Below are 24986 nucleotides of genomic sequence, written 5' to 3'. Positions count from 1 at the left end.
GGACACAACGAGCGAAGGACTTTCCTTCGCTCGTCGCGTCTGGCGCATGCGCACGACGGAGCTCCCTCCGTCGTGCGCATGCTCAGTCCAGAACATCGACCTACTTGCGAGCGGACAGCCGCTCGCGAGTGGGTCTGAATCAGGCCCCGTGTGTGTGTTTGTGTGTGTATATATATGTATATTATATATATCTGAGATATTATAAAAAAAACCCAGAGTGGCTATTAAGGAATACAGCAAATGAGTACAGCAATGTTTCCAGCAGCTTGACAAAAGGCACGTACAGTAGCTAAATGACCAATTGAACATAAATGTAAACACAATATATGTTATAGTAGGGATCGCGCTCTCTTTAGTGAATGTTGTAGATGTTGTAGATTGGACCCCACTTGCAGAAACACTGAGTGAAATAATGCAGACTGGATATATACCAAGGGGGATGTACAGCCCGCGAGATTGCGGGTCCGGACGGGATTCAGCACCTGACATACTGTGGAGACCAAACCAGCAGCCGCAATGAAGACGCACGCTGGAACACGGTCTGACCAACGGCTATAGCGGGAGTGGATGAAGACTGCCAAAAGAAGATACCAGGACCCGGTCCAAGAAAGAAGATAAAGTGAGGCCTCACTAAGACTGTCATCTAGACTTGTTATACTTTGTGATACTAACAGCTCATAACTATCAGCTGCTCAGTGCAGTGGGGTGCAGGACGCCCTCCCCCTGCACACTTAGTCACGTCACTGGACTGTCTCCTGCACGATCCATCTGTCCAGTGCCTGTCCATTCCCCCTCCCCGCCATCTCTCCCCACCACCTGCACATGTTCACCTGCATAAACCACGCAGATTATTAGCTGCCACATGCATGTATTTTAAACAGTTAGCCCTCACTATACTGCAAGTGACATCAATAAATTACTCTGTACATCCCCCTTGGTATATATCCAGTCTGCATTATTTCACTCACAGTGTTTCTGCAAGTGGGGTCCAATCTACAACATCTACAACATTCACTAAAGAGAGCGCGATCCCTACTATAACATAAATTGTGTTTACATTTATATTCAATTGGTCATTTATCACATTGGGGCATCTAAACATAGGGATCTTCAGAACTCACATCACTTGCTTCTAGTACCTACAGTGAGCGCCGAGAAACGGATCTACGTGATCTCCCTCTACGTACAGTAGCTACCCGAAACATGCTGTACTAACTTGAGAGGTCTGCTAGCTCATAGTCAAAAAGAAAATGAATGGTTTGCTATCTGCTATTCAACAGGAGGCTTGGTGATGTAATAAATAAAATAATTTAATGCAATACATCAATATACACAATAAAAATAATAAAAAACAAAGCATATGATTGTGCAAAAATTAAATGAATAAATGTAAAATCACAAGCAACCAATGTCAGGTGTGTTGTGATAGGGGAGAACTGGAATAAAATGGTTACTAATCGTAACAATGCAGGGCCGAGGTCCACACCATAAGCTGTTGAATAGTGTCGTTGGTAATGCAACTATGTTGCTGAGGCAGTAATCACAATCCCACGGACAAGTGAAATAAGCAGCAACTCTGCTGATAAAATCAATGTTACACTACTGGCATCCCAGTGTGAAGCTCAAAGTCATACTTGAATAAATATGGTATGTGGGAGGATGATAGATTGACACAACCTTATAGGCGGTTTCCGTGTGAGCGTCCGTCCTGGATCATGCAGCCGCACCCGGAGAATTGCCGGCTCCTGTGTGGAGGAGTGCAGGACTGTAAGCGGCTGCTGTATGCCAAGTGGCAGCGGATTCCGGAGTGCAAAGATCACTGGATAGTTCACCCAGAAGAAGTGGCTCACAGCGTGCAGGTAAATGGATACCTCGTTTGCCTGGATAAGTGTCGTCAACGCGTTTTGTCCCGTAAGCCACTGGAACTTTCTCAAGACTAAGTGCTATGACTCTGGATGACTCCTTAAATCTCTCCAGGTATCACAGTAATTTAATTGGTTTAAAACACCTGAATGACTTTATATCGTTAAATTAGTATCTCCATCTGTGTAGCTGTTCTTATAAATATATATCTACATGTATATTAGTAAAATAGCAAATAAATATATCAATAGCAGCAACATTTATGTTCTTATCTGCATGATATTAATTATTCGTGCAAGAAACATTACACATAAAAATAATATAAAACATTAATCCAGAATACAACAGAGACAATCAAATTATAAAATAAGCCTCCTGTTTGTAACTATCGGAATATATAAAAGTACTAATAAAATAAGGTAAATATCTTCAACGAGATAATATGGGTATATGATCTTAAATGGTTTCTATCTTAAAGAACCTCCATATGTAAATGCTCCTGTCAGATTATTCTATCAGTTTTGAATATAGGTGTGCAATAAATTAGATTAAACCTGAAGAAACGAAGAAAGAAAAGAAGATAAAAATATCTTTCTGACTCCACAATTTATCTATATATAGGGCATATCTGAAATAATAGATTGAGATACATTTGATTGAAATAATCCCTATACTTTTAAAATAGATGAGTGATACACATAACTCACTCATGCTAACTCATACCTATGTACGTAAAATGCTTGTCTGCACATATAGGTTGGATTCCATAGCAATGGTATCCAACAACAAACCATATATACAGTTGAGTGTACAATGCATGATGCCATAAATCACTCGCAGGGAACTAAAAAAAAAATCGAGAATATAGCTATGTCACAAATGCGGGTGACACAAAGCTCCTATTGCCCAAAAACTAATAAAAATAATAAAATTAAATTATCCACACATAGTGTCTCACGACATTTTCTGCATGTTCACAAGAGTGATCCATCCAGCTTGACTGTTGTTGGAGTGGAACAAATTAAAGCCACTACTAGAGGAGGCAATAGATTCCATCAGCTTTATATGAAGGAGTCAGCCTGGATTTTCAAACTTGATACTCTGCATCCCCTTGGACTCAATGAGGCCTTAGATCATATCTCACTTAACTATTAAGTCTGGTCATTACTCTTATTATTTATTGTATTTCTCCCCACCGCGATGTCTGTGTGACTTTGGAGTGGTGACTGACTCATGGCGAGGGACGTCTGTTGCCGCCGTGGGCCATGCACCCTCTTGGGATGCACATTCAATGTGGTGTCTGGTAGAGGGATCATTTGAGCTACCCTCACTTTATATTTAATTTTATTAATTTTTATTAGTTTTTGGGCAATATCCACATATTATCTGGTTGAAGATATTTACCTTATTTTATTAGTACTTTTATATATTCCGATAGTTACAAACAGGAGGCTTATTTTATAATTTGATTGTCTATGTTGTATTCTGGATTAATGTTTTATATTATTATTTTTATGTGTAATGTTTCTTGCACGAATAATTAATATCATGCAGATAAGAACATAAATGTTGCTGCTATTGATATATTTGCTATTTTACTAATATACATGTAGATATATATTTATAAGAACAACTACACAGAGGGAGATACTAATTTAACGATATAAAGTCATTCAAGTATTTTAAACCAATTAAATAATTACTGTGATACCTGGAGGGATTTAAGGAGTCATCCAGAGTCATAGCACTTAGTCTTGAGAAAGTTCCAGTGGCTTACGGGACGAAACGCGTTGACGTCATTTATCCAGGCAAACGAGGTATCCACTTCCCTGCACGCTGTGAGCCGCTATCTTCTGGGTGAACCATCCAGTGATTGTTGCACTCCAGAATCTGCTGCCACTTGGCATACAGCAGCCGCTTACAGTCCTGCACTCCTCCACACGGGAGCCGGCAATTCTCCGGGTGCGACTGCATGATCCAGGACGGACGCTCACAGGGAAACCGCCTATAAGGTTGTGTCAATCTATCATCCTCCCACATACCATATTTATTCAAGTATGACTTTGTGTTTCACACTGGGATGCCAGTAGTGTAACATTGATTTTATCAGCAGAGTTGCTGCTTAATTCACTTGTCCATGGGATTGTGATTACTGCCCCAGCAACATAGTTGCATTACCAACAACTCTATTCAACAGCTTATGGTGTGGAACCTCGGCCCTGCATTGTTACAATTAGTAACCATTTTATTCCAGTTCTCCCCTATCACAACACACCTGACATTGGTTGCTTGTGATTTTACATTTATTCATTTAATTTTTGCACAATCATATGCTTTGTTTTTTATTATTTTTATTGTGTATATTGATGTATTGCATTAAATTATTTTATTTATTACATCACCAAGCCTCCTGTTGAATAACCGATAGCAAACCATTCTACATATTTTCTATCCATTGCATTCTCAGTGTATGGTGCAGCTTACTTTTGTTATTTGTTGTTTTAGAGACTGAGGTCTCTGAGGTTCCAACTAAACCTCTATTGCTTGCAGCCATCACTGAGGTTTACTGTTTTGTTATTATTACAAGCGCCGGGTGTTGCAGTCTTTTCTGCCCAATCCTAAAAGAAGCAGAACCTTCCTCTAGCATATAAATTAATGAGTACCTGGGAAATTAGCTGCCGAGAATAGGCTTATATATGGGAAAATGGGGTGCAAGAGAAAATGTGTCCACAAAATTTTATTAGAAACAATAGTTTTTAATTTTTATTCAAATGGTGTAGTCACATACCTCAGACACCGCAGATAGTTGAGTGCCATGGATTAAAGCCTAGTATACAGATGTGTACTCGTACACCTAGCCTCAAAAAGCCAAGTGGTGCGAGTAAGTCGCTCTTAGTGGTGTCGTTATTTTGCATCTTTTTTCCCAAAAAATGCGTCTTAGGGCCGGATTCAATTAGGGCCGAAAAGTCAGAAAAGTTTTGCCTGTCCGGCTTCTGTATCGCAAAATAAGATGCACTGACACTGGAAATCAGTACAGATGTGTACCATTAGCCCTAATTAAAGGTACTTTGTGTCATTAATTTGTTTTCAAAGCTTTATATCTGCTTATTTGTGAAAGTGCTGAAAAATTGTAGAAAACAGTATTTTTAGGTGAAAATAAATAGTCCTGTCAAATTTGGGGTACTTGAAAATAGGTACTACTGTAGCATATTTTTGTGTCTCTAAAGTGAACTTTTTAAAATGTGAAAAAACACCCTCATACATGTACCTGCAATCTCAAAAACACTTGGCCCCTCCTTACAGCACCCCAAGAAGTCTATTTCGTTAGTTTTTATAGTTGTCCCCCCACCTTATTGTTTTTTTACATGTCTTTTTTGGGGTGTTCTGAGGTTATGTTTTTGTTGATTTCTCCTTTGGGGGGCTGTCCCAAGGGTTGAGTCGTTTTCCCACCTTTGCACCCCAAAATAACGATTTTGTACTTTTTTTCACCTGCTATTCATTGGAGATACTTTTCCGCCTACTACAATGCTTTGAGTTTCCGCTTAGGTGAAATCATCCTGGAATTGAATATGGAGATACTTTGAAAACAGGCGGAAAGTTCAAGTCGGCGAAAACTTTTCTCCAAACGGCACTTTTCGCCTCTAAATGAATCCGCCCCTTAGTTGCAAAAAAAAGTTACAAGACCACTTCACAACAATGCACTGATTATAATATGCAACACTCGTATATCTGTGTGCGACTGAGTCTGAATCTGTAAGCGAAGCATAACAGAATTTGACGTGGAAAAAATCTGCGGCCGTTGTACCGCAGCACTTTGTATACAAATTCAAACGCACACAGATATACAGTGTTGTATATCAAAATACAGTAATCAATTCAGTCTCATAAAGCGTATAAACAGTAATTATACTGTATATCAGAAAAACCCTATGAGTGTTTTTGCTGACAGCAAAGTGATTTGCTCTTTGAAAAATGTGCCCCTTAATAATTTAGTATAACTTATCTAGTACTTGTGGGTAAAAATTACTTTTTTTTCAACTGTTTCAACTGTCAGTTAAAGAGTATTACCCATAACCATGTAAACAAAACCTGTGAAAATAAATATATATATATATATATATATATATATACATACATACATACATACATACATTGATATACACACACACACTGCATGCAAGAACATGTTAGGAGTATTAGGAACAAACTAGATAATCATGCGGTGCCTAGACATTTTTGAATAATCATAATGCGGATCCCAGTAGCCTGAGGTTCTGTGCAATTGAACAAATGTGGAATACTAGTGGAGATCTGGATAATAAGTTATCCAGAAGGGAGATGTTTTGGATCTATAACTTAAACACTTTAATCCCAAATGGTTTAAACGTACAATATGAAATCGCTCCATTTTTATAGCATCTGTATAATTGTGTATAGAGGTAGTTAGAAAGTGTGATAGATATATATATATATATATATATATATCTATCTATCTCTTTCTATCTTTTAGGTTGACTATATGTATGTTTTTAGGTATAGTTTAGTTGTATTGTTGTAATTTTGTTTTAACTTGATGTCACTTTGGCCCACTATATATATTTATACAAGAGGAGTGTAACCTTCTTTCTCATCTGACTAATTGGGTCTTAAGGAAAGGACAATTTAGCCATCTATCTACAGTTATAGCGCCGGTCACCACTATTTATTTGTTTTCATTTTTGTTGCTTTACGGGGTGATCTTGGCTGCTGTTGCAAATCAATTGGTTTGTTCTGATTATTCAGAATGAGTATTTTTAGAATGCTTGGGGGAGGGAATGTAAAGAGATCTGATGTCCTACAAAGAATTTTTAATAAGGATCAGAGTCATATCCCTGAAAACCCTAACAAAAATCTGGATGATAGCTTCTGGGAGTTAGAAAAATTACTAGCCAAAGAAGTGAGACTATGGTGGGACATTGGCCCTCATTCAGAGCCACTCGCTAGCGGCAGTACGCTCGTTCCAAGCGATGTTCGCACATCTGCGCATGCGTACGGTTTTTAGTATGCATGCGCGAACCAGTCAGTGCGGCCAAAAATCGTTGGTACGCAATATAGCGAGGGCCTGCTATTTTGAGTGACAGAATGAGGTGTATGTGGGTGGTAACAGGGGAAGGTGCTTGAAAACGGGGAGTGGAGATCCGAACGCAGGCGTGCTTAAAGGTCAAAACGGCGTTTTAAGGGAGTGCATAATTAACAAACCAAGTGACCACGTCACTTGGTTTTTTTTAACTCAGAACTGCTCGCAAAATAGCGGTTGAAAACACCAACCACAAGAATAGCGAGCAGTTCATACGCTGTACGATGTACTCGATTAATCTAATAAATAGCGGACATGACGTATGGTGCGTGCGGCCAGGGGGCGTTTTTATCAAATAAACGAGCGTATGTTTTGCTCGCTCGTTCAGACTTAGAGGTGGGAACAGACTGCAATTTGCGAACGGATCATTTGAATAGCCACCCCTTGTTTTTGAACGAACGACCGCAAATAGCGAACGGCTCTGAATCAGGCCCCTTGTTAGTTTGGAACAATATATTAAAGATAAAAGAGTTCATAGGTGTTTGAGAATCCAAAAAACAGCCACGTTTCAAACTGACAATGCCCAATTCCTAAAAGACTGGGATCTAGCTATCCATGATTGCTCTATAAAATTGATGCAACTAATTACACAAGAAAGAAAGAGAGCTGGAAAAGTTGGAAAAAGAAATTAAAAATAAAGAAATGATTTTAGAAACTTCTAAGAACAGTGAGGATTTTAAAGCAAATGAGGTGGTACTAATAAGGAAAATTGAGAGAATTGAGGATGAGATCACACTCAAAGAAAAAAAGTTTTTTCGTGATAAACTAGACTATAACACTGACAGAATAAACCAGTGTAACAAAAATCCCATTAAGAAGGAATTCAATAAAATCAGAGATATAGTGAATGGACAACGGTCCCGTTCAGACCTAAAAGATATTTTAATCAGAATGTAATAACCCCCAGAATCAAAAAGTCCAATAGATATAAGGCCCTAAACAGATTGGGGTCTGATAGAGACAGTGAGTATTTTTTTCCGGGAACTCCTTACGTAAGAGAGAAACATACTCTGTTCAGAGACAATCAAGTACAGGATGTCCCCCTTAAAAAGAGGCTTCATAGAAGACTAGGTAGGAGGGGTGGAAAACAGAGAATACAACATAAGAAAAAGGAGAAACACGAGATACCAGAAGATAAGTTGTATTTGAATAAACAAGGTATCTTTAATTTGTCCAAACAAACTGTCCGATTCCGATATTTCCCTATTAAAAAAGGGCTTATCTTTTGCACCACAGCTCAACCAAATAGTTTTCAGTTATTCACAGATCTAAATAAGTTTTTAAAAAAGGACTCTGGTGTAATAAAAAATTATGAAAGTAACTCAAAATCTTGCTTAAAACCAATATCAAAGTTTTACCCACAAGAATCCAGGAGTAGTCATATTGACACATTCTATGAGTCAGTTAAAAAGACTTATGTGGAGAAAATTTTAAGAAATCAAATAAAAGTAATCTAAGTAATTTTGAGAAACATTCTCTTAAAACATTAAAATCCAATGAAAATTTGGTATTCAAACAGGCGGACAAAGGAGGTGGCCTAGTAATTATGGACCGCGAGAATTATGAAAAAGAAGTCTGGAGATTGTTAGGAGACACAATCTTACAAGCCATTACCTAAAGATCCAACAAATAATTTTCTAGAGGAATTGGAACCCTTAGTAAGGAAAGGTTTTAGAGAAAAGATTTTAAATAAAGATTAGTATGATTTTTTTTAAATAAAACAAATCTGGTTATTCCAATTTTTTACCAAAAATTCATAAACTATTAATTGATCCACCAGGGAGACCGATAATATCGGGAATTGATCCCCTAACTGCAAATACCTCTGAATATGTTGAAGTGTTTTTACATAAATATGTTGGAGAGTTAAGCTCTTATATCAAAGACACTATTGCAATTTTACAAATTTTAAAAGAGGTAACCTGGATGGACTATTTTAATTGGGCTACCATCAATGTACAATCTTTGTACATGTCCATTATTCATGAAAAAGGGATAGCATCATGTAGAGAATTTTGGGATAATGATCCATCACTAAGTATGGCACATAAGGATTTTATTTGTGATTTGATTACTTGTATTTGAAAACATAATTTTAAATTTCTGGAAAACTACTTTTTACAAATCTGCGGCACAGCGATGGGTACCGTCTTCGCTCCCAGCTTCGCCAATCTTCATATGGGGAGCTGGGATCAGAAGTACATTTATGGAGATAATGCCTTCAAAAAGAACATCATCCTTTTTAAAAGATATATTGACGATATATTAATAATTTTAATGATTTTATGATATATTTAAGTCAGAACAAATATAACCTTTTACTTCTAATTTTAATAAGGACTCTATTATTCGAGGATAATGTTAAATCTAAAAAATCAATAATGTAATTAATACTATGAATTTTAGTAAAACTGTAGATTCTAACAGTTATGTACATTATAAAAGTGGTCATGTGAAACATAGGAAAGATAATATACCATTTTCTCAATTTTGCAGAGTGAAACGTAACTGTAACAATGAGGATATTGATATGAGTCAGCTAGATATTTATAAAAATAGATTTGTGGATAGAGGTTATCGTGATGAAATTACTAAGCAAGCTGTGAAAAAAAACACGGAACCTAGAAAGAAAGATCCTACTAGAATATAAAAGAGTAGAAATGAGTCTAACAAAGACCAGGTTCTCTTCATTACAGAATTTAATGACCAGGAGAAAAAAATGTAAAAAGTTATTCACAAACATTGGGGTCTGTTGAAGGATGATCTCATTCTTTCAGGGGTTCTACTGGACAAACCTCAGGTGGTTTTCAGAAGGGCGCAACTCAAAAGATATATTAGCACCTAGCTCCTTACCACTTATAAAGAAACAGAATAAAGGCATTTTTGGTACAAAAATACGAGGTTTCCACAAATGTGGACACTGTATTATTTGTAAATTTGCACATCCATCATCATGTACTTTTTCTAATATAGACAACACGAAAGGTTTTTAAAATTCAAGAATTTATGAATTGTAACACCACTTATGTTGTTTATCTTTTAGAGTGCAGATGCGGACGAAGGTACGTGGACAAAACTAAGCGCCCACTGAAAATCTGCATGCAAAAACATGTTAGGAGTATTAGGAACAAACTAGATAATTATGTGGTGACTAGACATTTTTTGAATAATCATAATGCCGATCCCAGTAGCCTGAGGTTCTGTGCAATTGAACAAATGTGGAATACTAGTGGAGATCTGGATAATAAGTTATCCAGAAGGGAGATGTTTTGGATCTATAATTTAAACACTTTAAAGCCAAATGGTTTAAACAAACAATATGAAATCACTCCATTTTTATTGTGTATAGAGGTAGTTAGAAAGTATATTTTATATGTGTATATATATATATCTTTTACGTTGATTATATGTATGTTTTTAGGTATAGTTTAGTTGTATTCTTGTCATTTTATTGTAACTGGATGTCACTTTGGCCAACTATATATATTTATACATGCCAATTATTGGATTAAAAATAATATGGGAATTACAGCCATTAAACGTGTAGTATTATCACACGCAAAATGGCCGTCTCCATATTGTATATAGGACTCCTAGTAAATGGTGGAGATCCTTGTTTTTTTTATAATTTGGAATGATAGTTCCACATGATAATTGACCTTCTACCCATGATTGTCAACTCAGTGGAGATGATGCTGGACTCTCCCTAATTAAGGTAATTGGTACAATTTGCTCAGGTATATAAGGGGGCTATAGTTGGCATCTAGACATCCTCCTGAAGTAGTCTGGCCATTTGGCGTCTTGATGAAACGTGTTGAGGTATCTCTGGTGTTAGTGGTCCATATCCTCTTGCTGTTGGTCCTAACCAGATACCATATATACTCAAGTATAAGTCGACCCAAATATAAGCCGAGGTACCTCATTTTACCACAAAACACTGGGAAAACTTATTGACTCAAGTATAAGCCTAGGGTGGGAAATGCAGCAGCTACTGGTAGTAATGCCCCCCTGGTACTGCCCCCAGGAGTAATCCCCCCTGGAAGTGCCCCCAGTAGTAATATCCCCCCCTGGTATTGCCTCCAGTAGTAATCCCCCTGGTAGTGCCCCCAGTAGTAACCCCCCCCTGGTAGTGCCCCCAGTAGTAGCCCCCCCCAGTAGAGAGAGACGTAGCGGTAATACAAAAAAAAACACTTACCTGAAACCCCGCTCCTGGTCCCGACGCTGCTACCGGCTCCTCCGGCCGCTTTGCATTACCCGCTTCCGGCTCCCATTACCCACTGCGGGAGCCGGAAGATGGCTCCCGTGTGGGAGCAGCAGCAGCCAATTAGAGTCTGACAGACTCTCATCGGCTGCTAATTACAACAAACACACAGCTGCTGGCGCCGGCAGCTGTGTGTTTGGCACTTTGTAGTGCTGACTGAACTCAGTCAGGTCAGCGCTACACACGCGGTGCAGCTGTGTCACAGAGACACAGTCTGCACCACGACCCGCAGCTGAGTGAGGCGCCCTCCAATATGTGCCACCCTACTCAGCTGCGTAACAGGAGAACCGGCCCTCGTCTTGGAGCATCACTCGAGTATAAGCCGAGGGGGAGCTTTTTCAACACAAAAAATGTGCTGAAAAACTCAGCTTATACTCGAGTATACGGTAAGCTGATCATTCTGTTCTTAGATGTATGTTACGATTATTTTTTATTAAATGTGGTTTTAAATGTTCTACTCATTGGTACCTTATTTCTATTCTTACATTATGAATTATTCTGCACCTAAAATTGTGTGAGATGTACAGCTTCATTTAGCATTAGAGGGTATATTTACAAAGCAGCAACTTTTGCAAACCATTGCTTTTAGGCATTCTTGACCTTAAAATTTAAGGCAGCACTGATATTAAGTGCAAAGCCTGGCCTGCTTTGCACTGAATATCAGTGCTGCTTTAAATTCTGAGGTCAAACCCACAGAGAAGTGCCAGCTTGCAAAAATCACGCTACATAAATGCAGCCTCAGTTGTGTTAAGTATATGTCAACATTCAGCATGTCGACATGATGATGTTCTTAACGTTACTGACATTATGTTGACATTTTCAGAATGTCGACAGTAGTAATTTAGCTTACAACACTTACAGCCTAACCCTTGTCGAAGCTGGATTAGTGGCTGAGACGGAATCAGCATAGAAATTGGCGTGCGTGACGCCATCTTGCGAATGGAAGCTAGACTCCATTTTAGAAACAAAAATCTGCAAGACGCCATTTTGCGACCAGCGCCATTTTAAGTTACAACTCACGAGCTAAGTACAGATAGCAATGTTTTTGCTAATCTACCAAAAACAACTAGAAATGCAGCCCCTGAGAAAAGTAAATAGAATAGACAATGCACCAGGATACTGTGAGAGTGTTTTACATACAAATTGAGAATTCCTGTATGTAGGCAAGTATAGTTATGGCAATTGTAATATAACCCAGGCATTGCTCTACACAATTGAATTTGTCTGAATCCTAAACAGGTTTTAGTCCCACACCCAGACAGAATGGCCCCCGGCTTCACAGCTGGGGGTAACACATTTGCATTACAGTTTGAAACTGTAAATAAGGAATGAGATCTGTGTGTGTATGTGTGTGTATATATATATATATATATATATATATATATATATAGAAAGTGATAGCAGCGGCACTCCTTAGTAATAAATCAATAAACAGATGAAGTTCTAAACTTCTTTACTTCAACGTTTCAATCTTTTGGATTTTCGTTATCTTCCTGACGAAAATCCAAAAGATTGAAACGTTGAAGTAAAGAAGTTTAGAACTTCATCTGTTTATTGATTTATTACTAAGGAGTGCCGCTGCTATCACTTTCTACATTATAGTTTTTTGTTACTTGCGGAGGGCACCCGAAAATCACTGACTGAGGAGGAGTGCCAAGCTTTATGCCATTTATATATATATATATATATAAATATACAGTCAGGTGCATAAATATTGGGACATTGACAGAATTTTCATATTTTGGGCTCTATTCACCACCACAATGGCTTTGAAATAAAACAAGCAAGATGTGCTTTAACTGCAGACTTTCAGATTTAATTTGAGGGTAATTACACCCAAATCAGGTGAACGGTGTAGGAATTACAACGGTTTCTATATGTGCCTCCCACTTTTTAAGGGGCCAAAAGGGGACTATCAACTCAAAAGCTATTTCATGGACAGGTGTGGGCTATGCCCTCATTATTTCATTATCAATTAAGCAGGTAAAAGGTCTGGAGTTGATTCTTGGTGTGACATTTGCATTTGGAATCAGTTGCTGTTGACTCTCAATATGAGATCCAAAGAGCTGTCACTATCAGTGAAGCAAGCCATTATTAGGCTGAAAAAATCAAAACAAACCCATCAGAGAGATAGCTAAAACATTAGGTGTGTCCAAATCAACTATTGGGACCATTCTTAAAAATAAAGAACGCACCGGAGAGCTCAGCAACACCAAACGACCCGGAAGACCATGTAAAACAACTGTGGTGGATGATAGAAGAATTATTTCCCTGGTGTAGAAAAACCCCTTCAGTTGGCCAAATCAAGAACACTCTCCAGGAGGTAGGTGTATATGTGTCAAAGTCAACAATCAAGAGAAGACTTCACAAGAGTGAATATAGAGGGTTCACCACAAGATGTAAACCATTGGTGAGCCACAAAAACAGGAAGACCAGATTAGAGTTTGCCAAACAACATCTAAAAAAGCCATTACAGTTCTGGAACAACATCCTATGGACAGATGACACAAAGATCAACTTGTACCAGAGTGATGGGAAGAGAAGAGTATGGAGAAGGAAAGGAATTGCTCATGATCCAAAACATACCACCTCATCAGTGAAGCATGGTGGTGGTAGTGTCATGGTGTGGGCATGTATGACTGCCAATGGAACTGGTTCCCTTGTATTTATTGATGATGTGATTGCTGACAAAAGCAGCAGAATGAATTCTGAAGTGTTTCGGGCAATATTTTATGGTCATATTCAGTCAAATGCTTCAGAACTCATTGGACGGTGCTTCACAGTGAAGATGGACAATGACCCGAAGCATGCTGCAAAAGCAACCAAAGAGTTTTTGAAGGCAAAAAAATGGAATGTTATGCAATGGCCAAGTCAATCCCCTGACCTGAATCCAATTGAGCATGCATTTCACTTGATGAAGACAAAACTGAAGGGAAAATGCCCCAAGAACAAGCTGGAACTGACATTTGCAGTAGAGGCCTGGCAGAGCATCACCAGGAATGAAACCCAGCATCTGGTGATGTCTATGCATTCCAGACTTCAGGCTGTAATTGCCTGCAAAGGATTTGCAACAAAGTATTAAAAAGTGAAAGTTAGATTTAGGATTGTTTAGTTTGTCCCATTACTTTTGGCCCCTTAAAAAGTGGGAGGCACATATAGAAACCATTGTAATTCCTACACTGTTCACCTGATTTGGATGTAATTGCCCTCAAATTAAATCTGAAAGTCTGCAGTTAAAGCACATCTTGTTTGCTTAATTTCAAAGCCATTGTGGTGATGAATAGAGGCCAAAATATGAAAATTCTGTCAATGTCCCAATATTTATGCACCTGACTGTATGTATATGTGTATGGAATCTCATGCATGAACACCGCACATTACGCACAGTTAAGCTGCTAACATGACACTCAATAGCGAATGCACAATACCCAGCATGCGAACGCCATTTATTAGCTGCATGCGTGCACATCTGCCCCAAATCAGATAAACCTAACTAGATAAACATCAAACCCCACATACTCACACATTACATATTCACATACAAGGTTCCATAAGCTTTAAGGTATAAGATTCAAGTATGCACATTTACTATAATTGCTATGAAATAAAGATTATTTTGTAACTAAGGTTTTATACGTGATAAGTAAGTCATGTTTGGTATTATACTGATGTGTACTCTCTCAACAGTATTCCAGTAACATCGATGTAGAGGCAGGCATTCTCAACTTATGGACCGCAGAGACTTCAAGCAACAAGTAACAAAATGTACATTATATGACCAACTGTTAGGATTTGCATGGGGCGGGAAACCAGAGACCACCAGTTGTTAGAGGCTGGACTGTGTCTATTTGAACCAACCTGTTAGATGCCTTCTAACATATGCCCTCTCCTTTAGGACCAATGGTATTAGCAACAAACTTCTCTATTGTGTTGTCTATTTCTGGGGGGTATAAATATGTGTGCTCTGACCCTGGGTTTCGAGTCTTCATGCTGAATGCTGATTGACGAGGGGTTTCTTGCTGATGCCTACATCTGGTCCAGAGCGCTGCGTATGTATAACTGTACTTGGGTCTGTATAATTCCTTTGCACTAAATTGTTCTTATAACTAGCATGTAACTGACTGTATACTTTGTGCTTTGGAACCACAGGTTCTAGGTCTGGAGTCTTTATTTACTGTATAACTGCGTACGCAAAATAGCGTCATCCTTAGAGGTTTATTTATAGGCAGGATATCAGAAGGTATAGGCAGGGGTGTATAGAGGTTCAAAGGCAGAATCCTTACCCTAAACCTAATTTGTAGCATAACCTTAACTCCATATGTTGACATTGTTATAGACGACATTCACAAGGTCAAAATTTTGACACCCTGAATGTTGACAAACAGAACAAGTCGTCATTTTGGTTTGGACATTTTGATTGAATGTTGACATGTTCACTGGAGCCCCCCAGTTAGGAGATGTGATGTTGCTCCTTGATAAAATTATCTCACACTCCAGGGAATAGAGATAGGGAGGTGGGGTCCAATTATAGATTTACAAATTTAGAGTGAGAAGGACACTTATTAGTTATTCTTTTGTCATTTATTTTTTGAGTCTGTGCAGAAAACATGAGTCTAAAGGTTCTGCTACACCAGTTACCATGCTAGGTGATGGGATGTCAAGCTGCTTTCGGTTTCCAGTACATAATGTACATGGCTCCATGTCCAGTCATATAAAATACAGGCTGTTGTCCAGCAAATAAAATGTAATGTAAATATAAAAGATATATTTAGTAATTCTCTTTTTTTTATATAAAGGGTATATAAAGCATATACATAAAAAAGGTTTAAAATACATGCCATTTGAGTGGTCATTAGCTATAAGCTTGTGTACCTCTTTGTCTATCTATAATCACCCAGTCTTGTTTTATTACGGTTTTGTTCCCAATTGTAAAGCACAATGGAATTTACTGGTGCTACATAAGTAGATGTTAATACATGTTTATATATATATTTATCAGCATAACAGTACATGTCACCTACAGTGCTGCACGTATAGGTGATTCACCTACTCCCTGAAATGCTTCTTCAAATGTAGGCAAGAATACAAAAAATATGATATATGGTAAGAACTTACCTTTGTTATCTCTATTTCTATGAAGTCCATAGGGTTCCACAGGATACCTTGGGGTACAGGTGATGATGTCAGGCATCAGGCACCATAGAGTTAAGTTTTCAGCCTCCCAGGATGCACTAGGGTTCCCCAACTATACCACGCCCCTAAGCCAAGGCATCTCAGTTACGTACCAAGCCATAGGCCAGAGGAGGAGAAGGAAGAGAGAGAAAAAAGATCTGGACACACACAATAATCACATTCTCACCAGAGGGAGACAGAAAAACCGGTGACCAGAGTAAAGCCCATCTGCAGCACAGGTGCGACAGGGCGGGAGTCCTGTGGAACCCTATGGACTTCGTAGAAATAGAGATAACAAAGGTAAGTTCTTACCATATCTCATTTTCTACATCAGGGTCCATAGGATATCCACAGGATACCTTGGGGATGTCCCAAAGCAGTATCCTTCAAGGGTGGGGACGCTCCTGTGCTGAAAGGAGAATCCGCCGCCCGAAGGAAGCATCCTGAGAGGCAAAGGTGTCAAACGCATAATACCTCACAAAGGTATGGACAGAGGACCATGTGGCAGCCTTGCAGATCTGGACTGCAGAGGCACCACGTCGAGCTGCCCACGAAGGACCCACAGACCTAGTGGAATGAGCCCTCACAGGGGAAGGAACCGGAAGGCCTTCATGAAGATAAGTTTCTGAAATGGCCATACGAATCCAACCTGCCAAAGTTCGCTTTAAAGCAGCCCAACCCTTTTTACGGAAGCCATAGAGGACAAACAGAGCATCCGACTTCCTAAACGAAGAAGTGCGGTCAACATAAATCCTTAAGGCCCGCACAACGTCCAAAGTGGACTCACCCACTGAAAGGTCAGGTGAGTTAAAAGCCGGCACAATGATTTCCTCGTTGATATGAAAATGAGAAACAACTTTGGGAAGAAATTCAGGACGAGTGCGCAGCACTGCCCTGTTCCCATGAAAAATCAGGAAAGGGGGTCTACAGGATAGAGCCCCTAAGTCAGAAACACGTCTGGCCAAAGCGATAGCCAGAAGGAAAATTGTCAGCCATTTAAGGTCCACTGAGCCCAGTGGTTCAAACGGCGGTCTCTGGAGAGCCCTCAGGACCACAGCTAAATCCCAAGGCGCCACCGGTGGAACAAATGGCAGCTGAATTCGAAGAACACCTTGCATAAAGGTGCGCACATCAGGGATTGTAGCAATCCTACGATGGAACCAGACAGACAGGGCAGACACCTGCACCTTCAAAGAAGCAAGGCGAAGCCCATGGTCTAGTCCCGCCTGTAGGAAAGCCAACACTCTAGACAGACGGAACTCCCGAGGTGCATAACCTCTCAGCCGACACCACTGGAAGAACATATGCCACACACGATGGTATATTCTTGCAGAAGATGGCTTCCGAGCTCTGAGCATAGTTCGTACTACAGAGCTGGAAAAACCCCTGGACCTTAACATGGCCGTCTCAACAGCCACGCCATCAAAGATAGCCGAGTCAGGTCCGGGTGAAGACAAGGACCCTGTGACAGTAGGTCCGGTCGTAGCGGCAACCGCAGAGGAATGTCCATGGACAGACCCTGAAGGTCTGAGAACCAGTGCCGCCTGGGCCACGCAGGAGCTATCAACAGGAGCGTCCCTCCTTCCTGTTTGAATTTCTGGATTACCCGTGAAGAAGGGAAAATGGAGGAAAGAGATAAACAAACTGGAACGTACACTGGATGGACAGAGCATCCACCAGAGACGCCTTTTCATCTCTTGTGCGAGACCCATACACCGGCAACTTGTTGTTGTGCCGTGATGCCGTGAGGTCGATCTCTGGAAGAACCCACCTGTCTACCAGAAGTTGAAAGACGTCCTGGTGCAGAGACCACTCCCCCGGATGAACGTCCTGGTGACTGAGAAAGTCCGCCTCCCAGTTGAGGACTCCCGGGATGAATACTGCTGATATGGCCGGGAGATTGCACTCTGCCCAGACCAGAATGCAGGACACCTCTACGAGTGCTGCCCGACTTCGGGTTCCTCCTTGCCGATTTATGTAGGCCACGGTGGTGGCGTTGTCCGACTGGACCTGCACGGGGTGACCTTGGAGAAACCAACGTGCCTGCTGGAGAGCCTTGAAAATCGTGCGGAGTTCCAAGATGTTTATTGGAAGCTCCTGTTCTGCCTAAGTCCACCTGCCCTGGAACAAGTATGGACCCATGACCGCTCCCCAGCCCCAAAGGCTGGCGTCCGTTGTCAATAGGACCCAGTTCGCCACCCAAAATGGACGACCCTTGTTGAGATGGGTCATCTGCAACCACCAGGCAAGGGACAGGCGAACTTCCGGAGTGAGCACCATCATCTGGGATTTTAGACTCTGAGGCAGTCCATTCCATTTGGACAGGATCAATTGCTGCAGAGGTCTGGAGTGAAACTGGGCATATTCCACCATGTCGAATACTGACACCATGGAACCCAGTAACCTCATCGCCGAGTGTAGAGACACACGGCCACTCTGCACACAACTGCGCACCCTGAACTGCAAGGCAGAGATCTTTTCCCCATCACAAAGATCCTCTGCTGACTGGAATCCAATAAGGCTCTGAGGTGCAGAATTCTCTGAGATGGCATCAGGGTGTACTTTTGCCAGTTTATCAACCAGCCGTGCCGTTGCAGTACTGCAATTGTCAGATCCAAGTGGCGTAGAAGGAGCTCTGGAGACCCTGCTACCAACAAAAGTTTGTCTAGGTACGGCAACATGTGGACTCCCTGCAGCCGCAGGAACGCCGCCATGACCGCCATAACCTTGGTGAACACACGTGGTGCTGTCGCCAGGCCAATAGGTAACGCCCGGAACTGAAAGTGATCATTGCGGATTGCAAACCTGAGGAACTGTTGGTGATGCAAAAGAATAGGGACATGCAGGTAAGCGTCCTGTATGTCCAACGACACCATGTAATCCCCAGGTTCCAGCACCAGAATGATGGACCATAGGGTCTCCATCCGAAACCGCGGCACCCGCAAGGACTTGTTGAGGGCCTTGAGGTTGAGAATCGGACGGTATGACCCATTGGGTTTCTGCACCAAAAAGAGATTGGAATAGAAACCCTTGCCCCTCTGGGAGAATGGAACAGGCACTATAACTCCAGCCTGGAGCATGGGTCATACAACTGTGGATGACGCACCCGAACTGGAAGGGACCACAGCAGACGGGAGACATGCAGACTTGGCTGCCGCCAGCGTGGCCACAATTTTGTCCAGATCCGGACCAAAGAGGACTTCTCCATTAAAGGGCAAAGCTTCCAATCCCTTTTTGGAATCAGTGTCCGCCTTCCAGGATCGCAACCATAAGGTGCGACGAGCAGCAACCGCTGCCGAAGAAATCCGAGATGTGAGGGTACTAATATCCAAGGCCGCTACATTGATGTAAGTGGCCAAATCCCGGAGATTGCCTACCAACTCGGCCGGTTCAGCCGAACAGTCAGAATCCAAAGATGCCTCCAAACTATCAGCCCAGCGTTCCATAGCTCTGGCTACCCAACATACGGCCATAGCCATTCTGGATGCCCCCCTGCGAGGGAATAAATGGACTTTAGGCAGATCTCCACCTTATGGTCCGTAGCATCCTTCAAGGAGGACATGGAGGGCATGGGCAATGTGGCTCTTCGGACTAGGCGTGTCACATGAGAATCCACCTGAGGAGGGGATTCCCACTTAGAAAAATAATTGTCCACAAATGGGTAAGCCACCGCTAAGCGTCTTTGAGGCTGATAGAGTTTACCAGGGTGTTTCCATGCCTCCTCTAAATGGTCTACTAACTGACCCGAAAGAGGAAACACTGTGGCGTCACCCTTAATATCCTTGAAAAAGGCATATTTGGACTTGGACACCGGAGGATCATCATCCTCAATAACTAAAGCTGTGCGGACTGCACGAATAAGGCCAGGAATATAAACCTTAGACTTAGCGTCCGACTCTTTAGTACGGAGAGGTTCTTGGTCAGAAAGATCCAGAATCTCCCCATCATCGGTCGTCACGTCATCATCCTCATAAGGAGCAGACAGAGACGCCACCGGCCGCTTGTGAGGCCGCAACACAGACTCCCCTTGTAACACGTCCGACAAATGCTGTACAGAACTTGTCAGTGAATTAACCCACGCAGGCTGAGAGACCTGAGGAGGGGAAATAGGGAGATTGTGGGGTACCATCAGTTGTCTCGGGAACCCCTGCATGGGTGACGACACCACTGACTGCTGGGACAATCCCATCGGTGAGAATGCAGGTTGCGGAGCTAACTATCCCACTAGGGTTGTAAGCGCTTTGGCGAAACAAGCCCAGGGCGGTTCCTGTACCGGAGCCATGACAGAAATTGGTCGCGCCAATAAAAAACACTGCCGACACAGCCCCTCCGCGTTACCCTCCCCCTCTGCTATTGGTACCTTACACGTAGTACACAGAAGCTGGAGAGGAAATTTACTCTCAGACATGATGGTAAGTATGTGGCCCCTCTCACTGATACTCATTAGTATAGTGGGAGAACCACCCTGCAATCACCGCACCGCAAGGGCTTTAGCAGAAGTAGAGCAGGGACAGTGAAATGGCTGACAGTAGAAAGTGAAAGTACAGGCAGCAGACGCTAGCAGAAGTCACATACAATGCAAAGGAATTAATCCCTGTACTATCAGCGCTGATCCTCAACTACGTAGACACAGAGCCTGGTAGGACACAGAGCTGCATACACAGACCTGTTCCAATGGAGGAGAGGTATGCCGGGGGACCCAGACCATGATGCCACCGATCAGCAGCGTTCACCATGCTTCTGCAACGATGGCCACCGAAGAGCAGAGAGGAGGCCGGCCTGGGGGAGGAGCGCTGCCACAGGGCCAATCGGCAGGTGCAGAGAGGGCTGTGTGCAGCCGGCTGTGTACAGGGAAGGCGCGCTCCCCTGGCATGCAATTAACCCCTGGGGCACCGCAGCGCTACCGCTCAGCTGCGGTCCGCTGTCCCAGGGGGGTAGTGGAAGCACAGGTTGGTTACCTGGCTCCACGCTGAAGCTAGTCTCCAGGGAGCCCCCTGCCTGTGGACTCTGGACCATTTGATCAGCAGGGACCCACCGTGGGACCCTGCTGCTTACCTGCTGCCCCCTTGAATCCGTCCATGGTCCAAAACATCTGGGGTCACCGCTAGCTGTGATCCCAGATGCTTACCAGCATCCCTGGATCAGTACCGGCGTTCTCGTACCGGCGGGAGAGTAGGGAAGACAGCATGGATGTCAGTAGTGACTGTCCATGCTGTACTTCCTGATGGGCAGCCACAGCTGCCTTGAAGAAAACTTCAGGGGCTATCCTTAGTCCCCCTCTAAACAGGTGCTCCGACTCTGAGCCGGGCACCAACGAAACTGAGATGCCTTGGCTTGGGGGTGGGGTATAGGAGGGGGACCCTAGTGCATTCTGGGAGGCTGAAAACTTAACTCTATGGTGCCCGATGCCTGATGTCATCACCTATACCCCTAGGTATCCTGTGGATAACCTAAGGACCCTGATGTAGAAATTTACTGTATTGTAGCATGATTATGCTTTGGTAACATGATGGTGCTCCTGGTATTAAATAGTAGGGTATATGAGAAAATTCAGAGATCACATTATATTGTATTACTAGCTGAAGGACCCAGCGTTGCCCGGGTTTAAATCTTAAAAGTTATTAAGTTTTATTATGTGATGTCATTCAAATCCACCCAGTGGAAGGCCCAGAACATGCTCCCAGACTCAAAGTTTTTCCCGGTGCACTCCGCCATGAGGTCTGACAGGGACCCCAACCACTCCATTTGACATCCCAGACCAATTGCCACCCTCTCTGTAAAGTTCTGGCCAGCATCCTTAGGTCAACGTTCCGCCCCCGGCGGAACAGGAAGTCCAACTGGGAGCTCAACCCCCTAGTGTGTTTTTTGGATCCAATGTTACCACTCTGAAGTTTTCATCCAAATCCATCCAGTGGAAGGCTCAGAACAGGCTTCCTGGGTCAAAATGTTGCCTGTCTCACTCTGCAATGAGGTCTGACCAGGACGCCGACCACTCCATTAGACATCCCAGACCAATTGCCACCCCTCTCTGAAGTTTTCATCCAAATCCAGCCAGTGGAAGGCTCAGAACAGACTCCCCGGGTCAAAGTTCTGACCAGCGTACATCGATGGGAGGTCCGACCAGGACACTAATCCCCCTAAAATCTGGCCAAGATCCAACTGAACCAGCTCACGCTTGTTTCATCCCAGTCGCTGCAGTGGTGTATATTAAAGTTATTATGTTTTATTATGTCATATCAAATCCATCCAGTGGAAGGCCTAGAACAGGCTTCCTGGGTCAAAATGTTGCCCGTCTCACTCTGCAATGAGGTCTGACCAGGACGCCGACCACTCCATTAGACATCCCAGATCAATTGCCACCCCTCTCTGAAGTTGTCATCAAAATCCATACAGTGGAAGGTCCAGAGCAGGCTGCCCTGTCAAAGTTCTGCCCATCGTCCCCAGGTCAAAGTTCTCCCAACTGGAGCCCTAACCCCCCTAAAACCTGTCCAGGATCCAGGGTCCCCGGGTCAAAGTTCTCTGGACCGGCATCCTAGCCCCCCCTAAAACCTGTCCAGGATCCAACTGGACTACTGTGCGTTAGTTTCATCTAGTTTCATCCCATGCAGGGGTGTCCGAATACGTAACAAACAAACAAACTAATTCATTTTATATATAAGATAGCAGTGAAATTAAGAGAATACAGTTAGTGGCCTTAAATGGGTTATATACATGCTTAGGGCTAAAGGCCAACTGTTGTTTTCCACAATGATCTACCTTGAAAGTTTTAAGGATGAGAATATTCAGTGTGGTAGAATGTTTCATGTAATTGGTTGTTTTCAACTAATAACTACTCAAATGGAGTATTATGTAGCCATGCGCTATCTAGTTTATATTTACATGGTGGCATGATGAGGTGTGATATGGCTGTCTGTATTTTTATTTGATAGATAACAGCCTCTATTTTATCTGAATGGACATGGTGATGTATACATTATGGCCCGAATTCAATTAGCTGCGGTAAGATCTTAGTTTAATGCACCTTGACATAACACTCTTACCACACAGTAAATTATGTGTGCGTCCTCCTGCTTAACATGCAATTCAATTGCAAAGGCTTATCTCTTCTAGCTGGAAAACATGGCTAATTGAATTCGGCCCTATGCTTGAAAATGTACAGAGCACAATGTTTTGATGTGTATAGCATATATTTTTCATCGCGTAATGTACCTTTCATCAACACATTTAAATTTGTTCAAATTAGTGATGAGTATATCAAGCATATTCATGCCTTATAATTTAAAAAAAACAACAACACAGTACTGTATGTCATACAGCAATAGGTTAACACTTACAATCTTTATGTGTAGCCCAGTCCTTAACTTCAATTCTGTGATCCTCAAATTCCGTATTTGTATATGCAAACAGGTAACGGATAAGTTCTCCTTTTCCTCTAAAATTGAAATAGGTGAGCTTGTAGTTTGGCATGTTTTATTCCTGTAATAAAATAAATAAATAAATATATGAATTAAGAGTAGGCATCACTTTACATTACATATGATAACCTGATAGATGAGCCCTTTTTTTTTTTTTTTTATAAGTGCACTTAGCAAAGTTAGCGGTGAGCAAGGACTAGCCAGATTTTATGGGGCTTATTGTGACTTCCACAAAATACTGATTAAAGAGTCTTCAATGACAATTCAAATGCCATAAAAGTTAATAGAATTTTACAGGTAGAAAAGATATAATCTCACTAATAGAACCTATATGTAGTAAATGCTAATCCTTACTGTGGCAAACCTGTATATATCTAGCTAAACAAAAATAGGAGGAATTAGCGGATATTTTGATGAAAACATTAAAATTTGCAACCACATTAGCATTTTGCTAGATATATTGACTTGCAATTGTAATCACTTTAATAGAAATGTCTATGTTAAAGAGGATAAAGGGGCATGGTTTAGATCAGTGGTTCATAACTCGCCCTCAAGTAACCAATAATCATGTCATTTTTTGCATTTATTTAATTATGCACATGTGAATTAACTTATGTATTCCCTTTTCACACAGAAAAGCAAATTGCAGAGTCAAGCATTTGAACCTGGTAATTTGCGGATCAACATGGGTCCTTTTTCTGTGTGGTTTTCACCAGGGATGAAGTCCCGGGATAGCGACCCAGGTTGACCCTTTCACACAGAAAAAATACCCAGGTTAATCGCAAAGTAATCGGTATGACATACCGCCAGACCTAAGTCCCGGCTGATGAAATACCGATGCCGGAAGGTGAAAATCCCAATGGCGTCTGGTAAGTACCCTAACCCTCCCTTCTCCCCACCCTAACCCTCCCTTAGGAGTGCCTAACCCTAAGTTCCCCCCTTAGTGCCTAACCCTTACCTTCCCCCAGGGGTGCCTAAACCTACCCCCCCCCCCCCTCCCTGCTCCCTTAACCTCCCATGGGGGTTTTTAAACCTGTGTATGAAATGCCGGGTAAAAGCCAGGTTTTTCAAGTTTTGAAAGTGAAAGTGGTATAAGTTGGGTCAGTAATTACCCCGCCTGTTACCACAGACAGAAATCCTCAAAACATGACCTGTTGGG

General features: G+C 41.9%; 1 protein-coding gene across 1 annotated transcript in view; it reads right to left on the bottom strand.

Moving 5' to 3' along the window:
• The window catches only part of LOC148535159 (hematopoietic prostaglandin D synthase-like), a 112408-nt gene extending 88520 nt beyond the window's left edge, over nt 1–23888 (bottom strand). The window contains exon 1 of the mRNA XM_088464428.1: nt 23747–23888. Coding sequence (XP_088320554.1) covers nt 23747–23879 — 133 coding nt within the window. The 5' untranslated portion in view covers nt 23880–23888. The remainder of the gene's footprint in view (nt 1–23746) is intronic.
• Between the last annotated feature and the right edge of the window lie 1098 nt (nt 23889–24986).

The sequence above is a fragment of the Taudactylus pleione genome, unplaced genomic scaffold (genome assembly GCF_031769625.1).
Source record: "Taudactylus pleione unplaced genomic scaffold, aTauple2 ptg000055l, whole genome shotgun sequence".
NCBI lineage: Eukaryota > Metazoa > Chordata > Amphibia > Anura > Myobatrachidae > Taudactylus > Taudactylus pleione.
The sequence above is the reverse complement of the archived record's forward strand: the minus strand, read 5'-3'. Positions and strand labels throughout refer to the sequence as shown.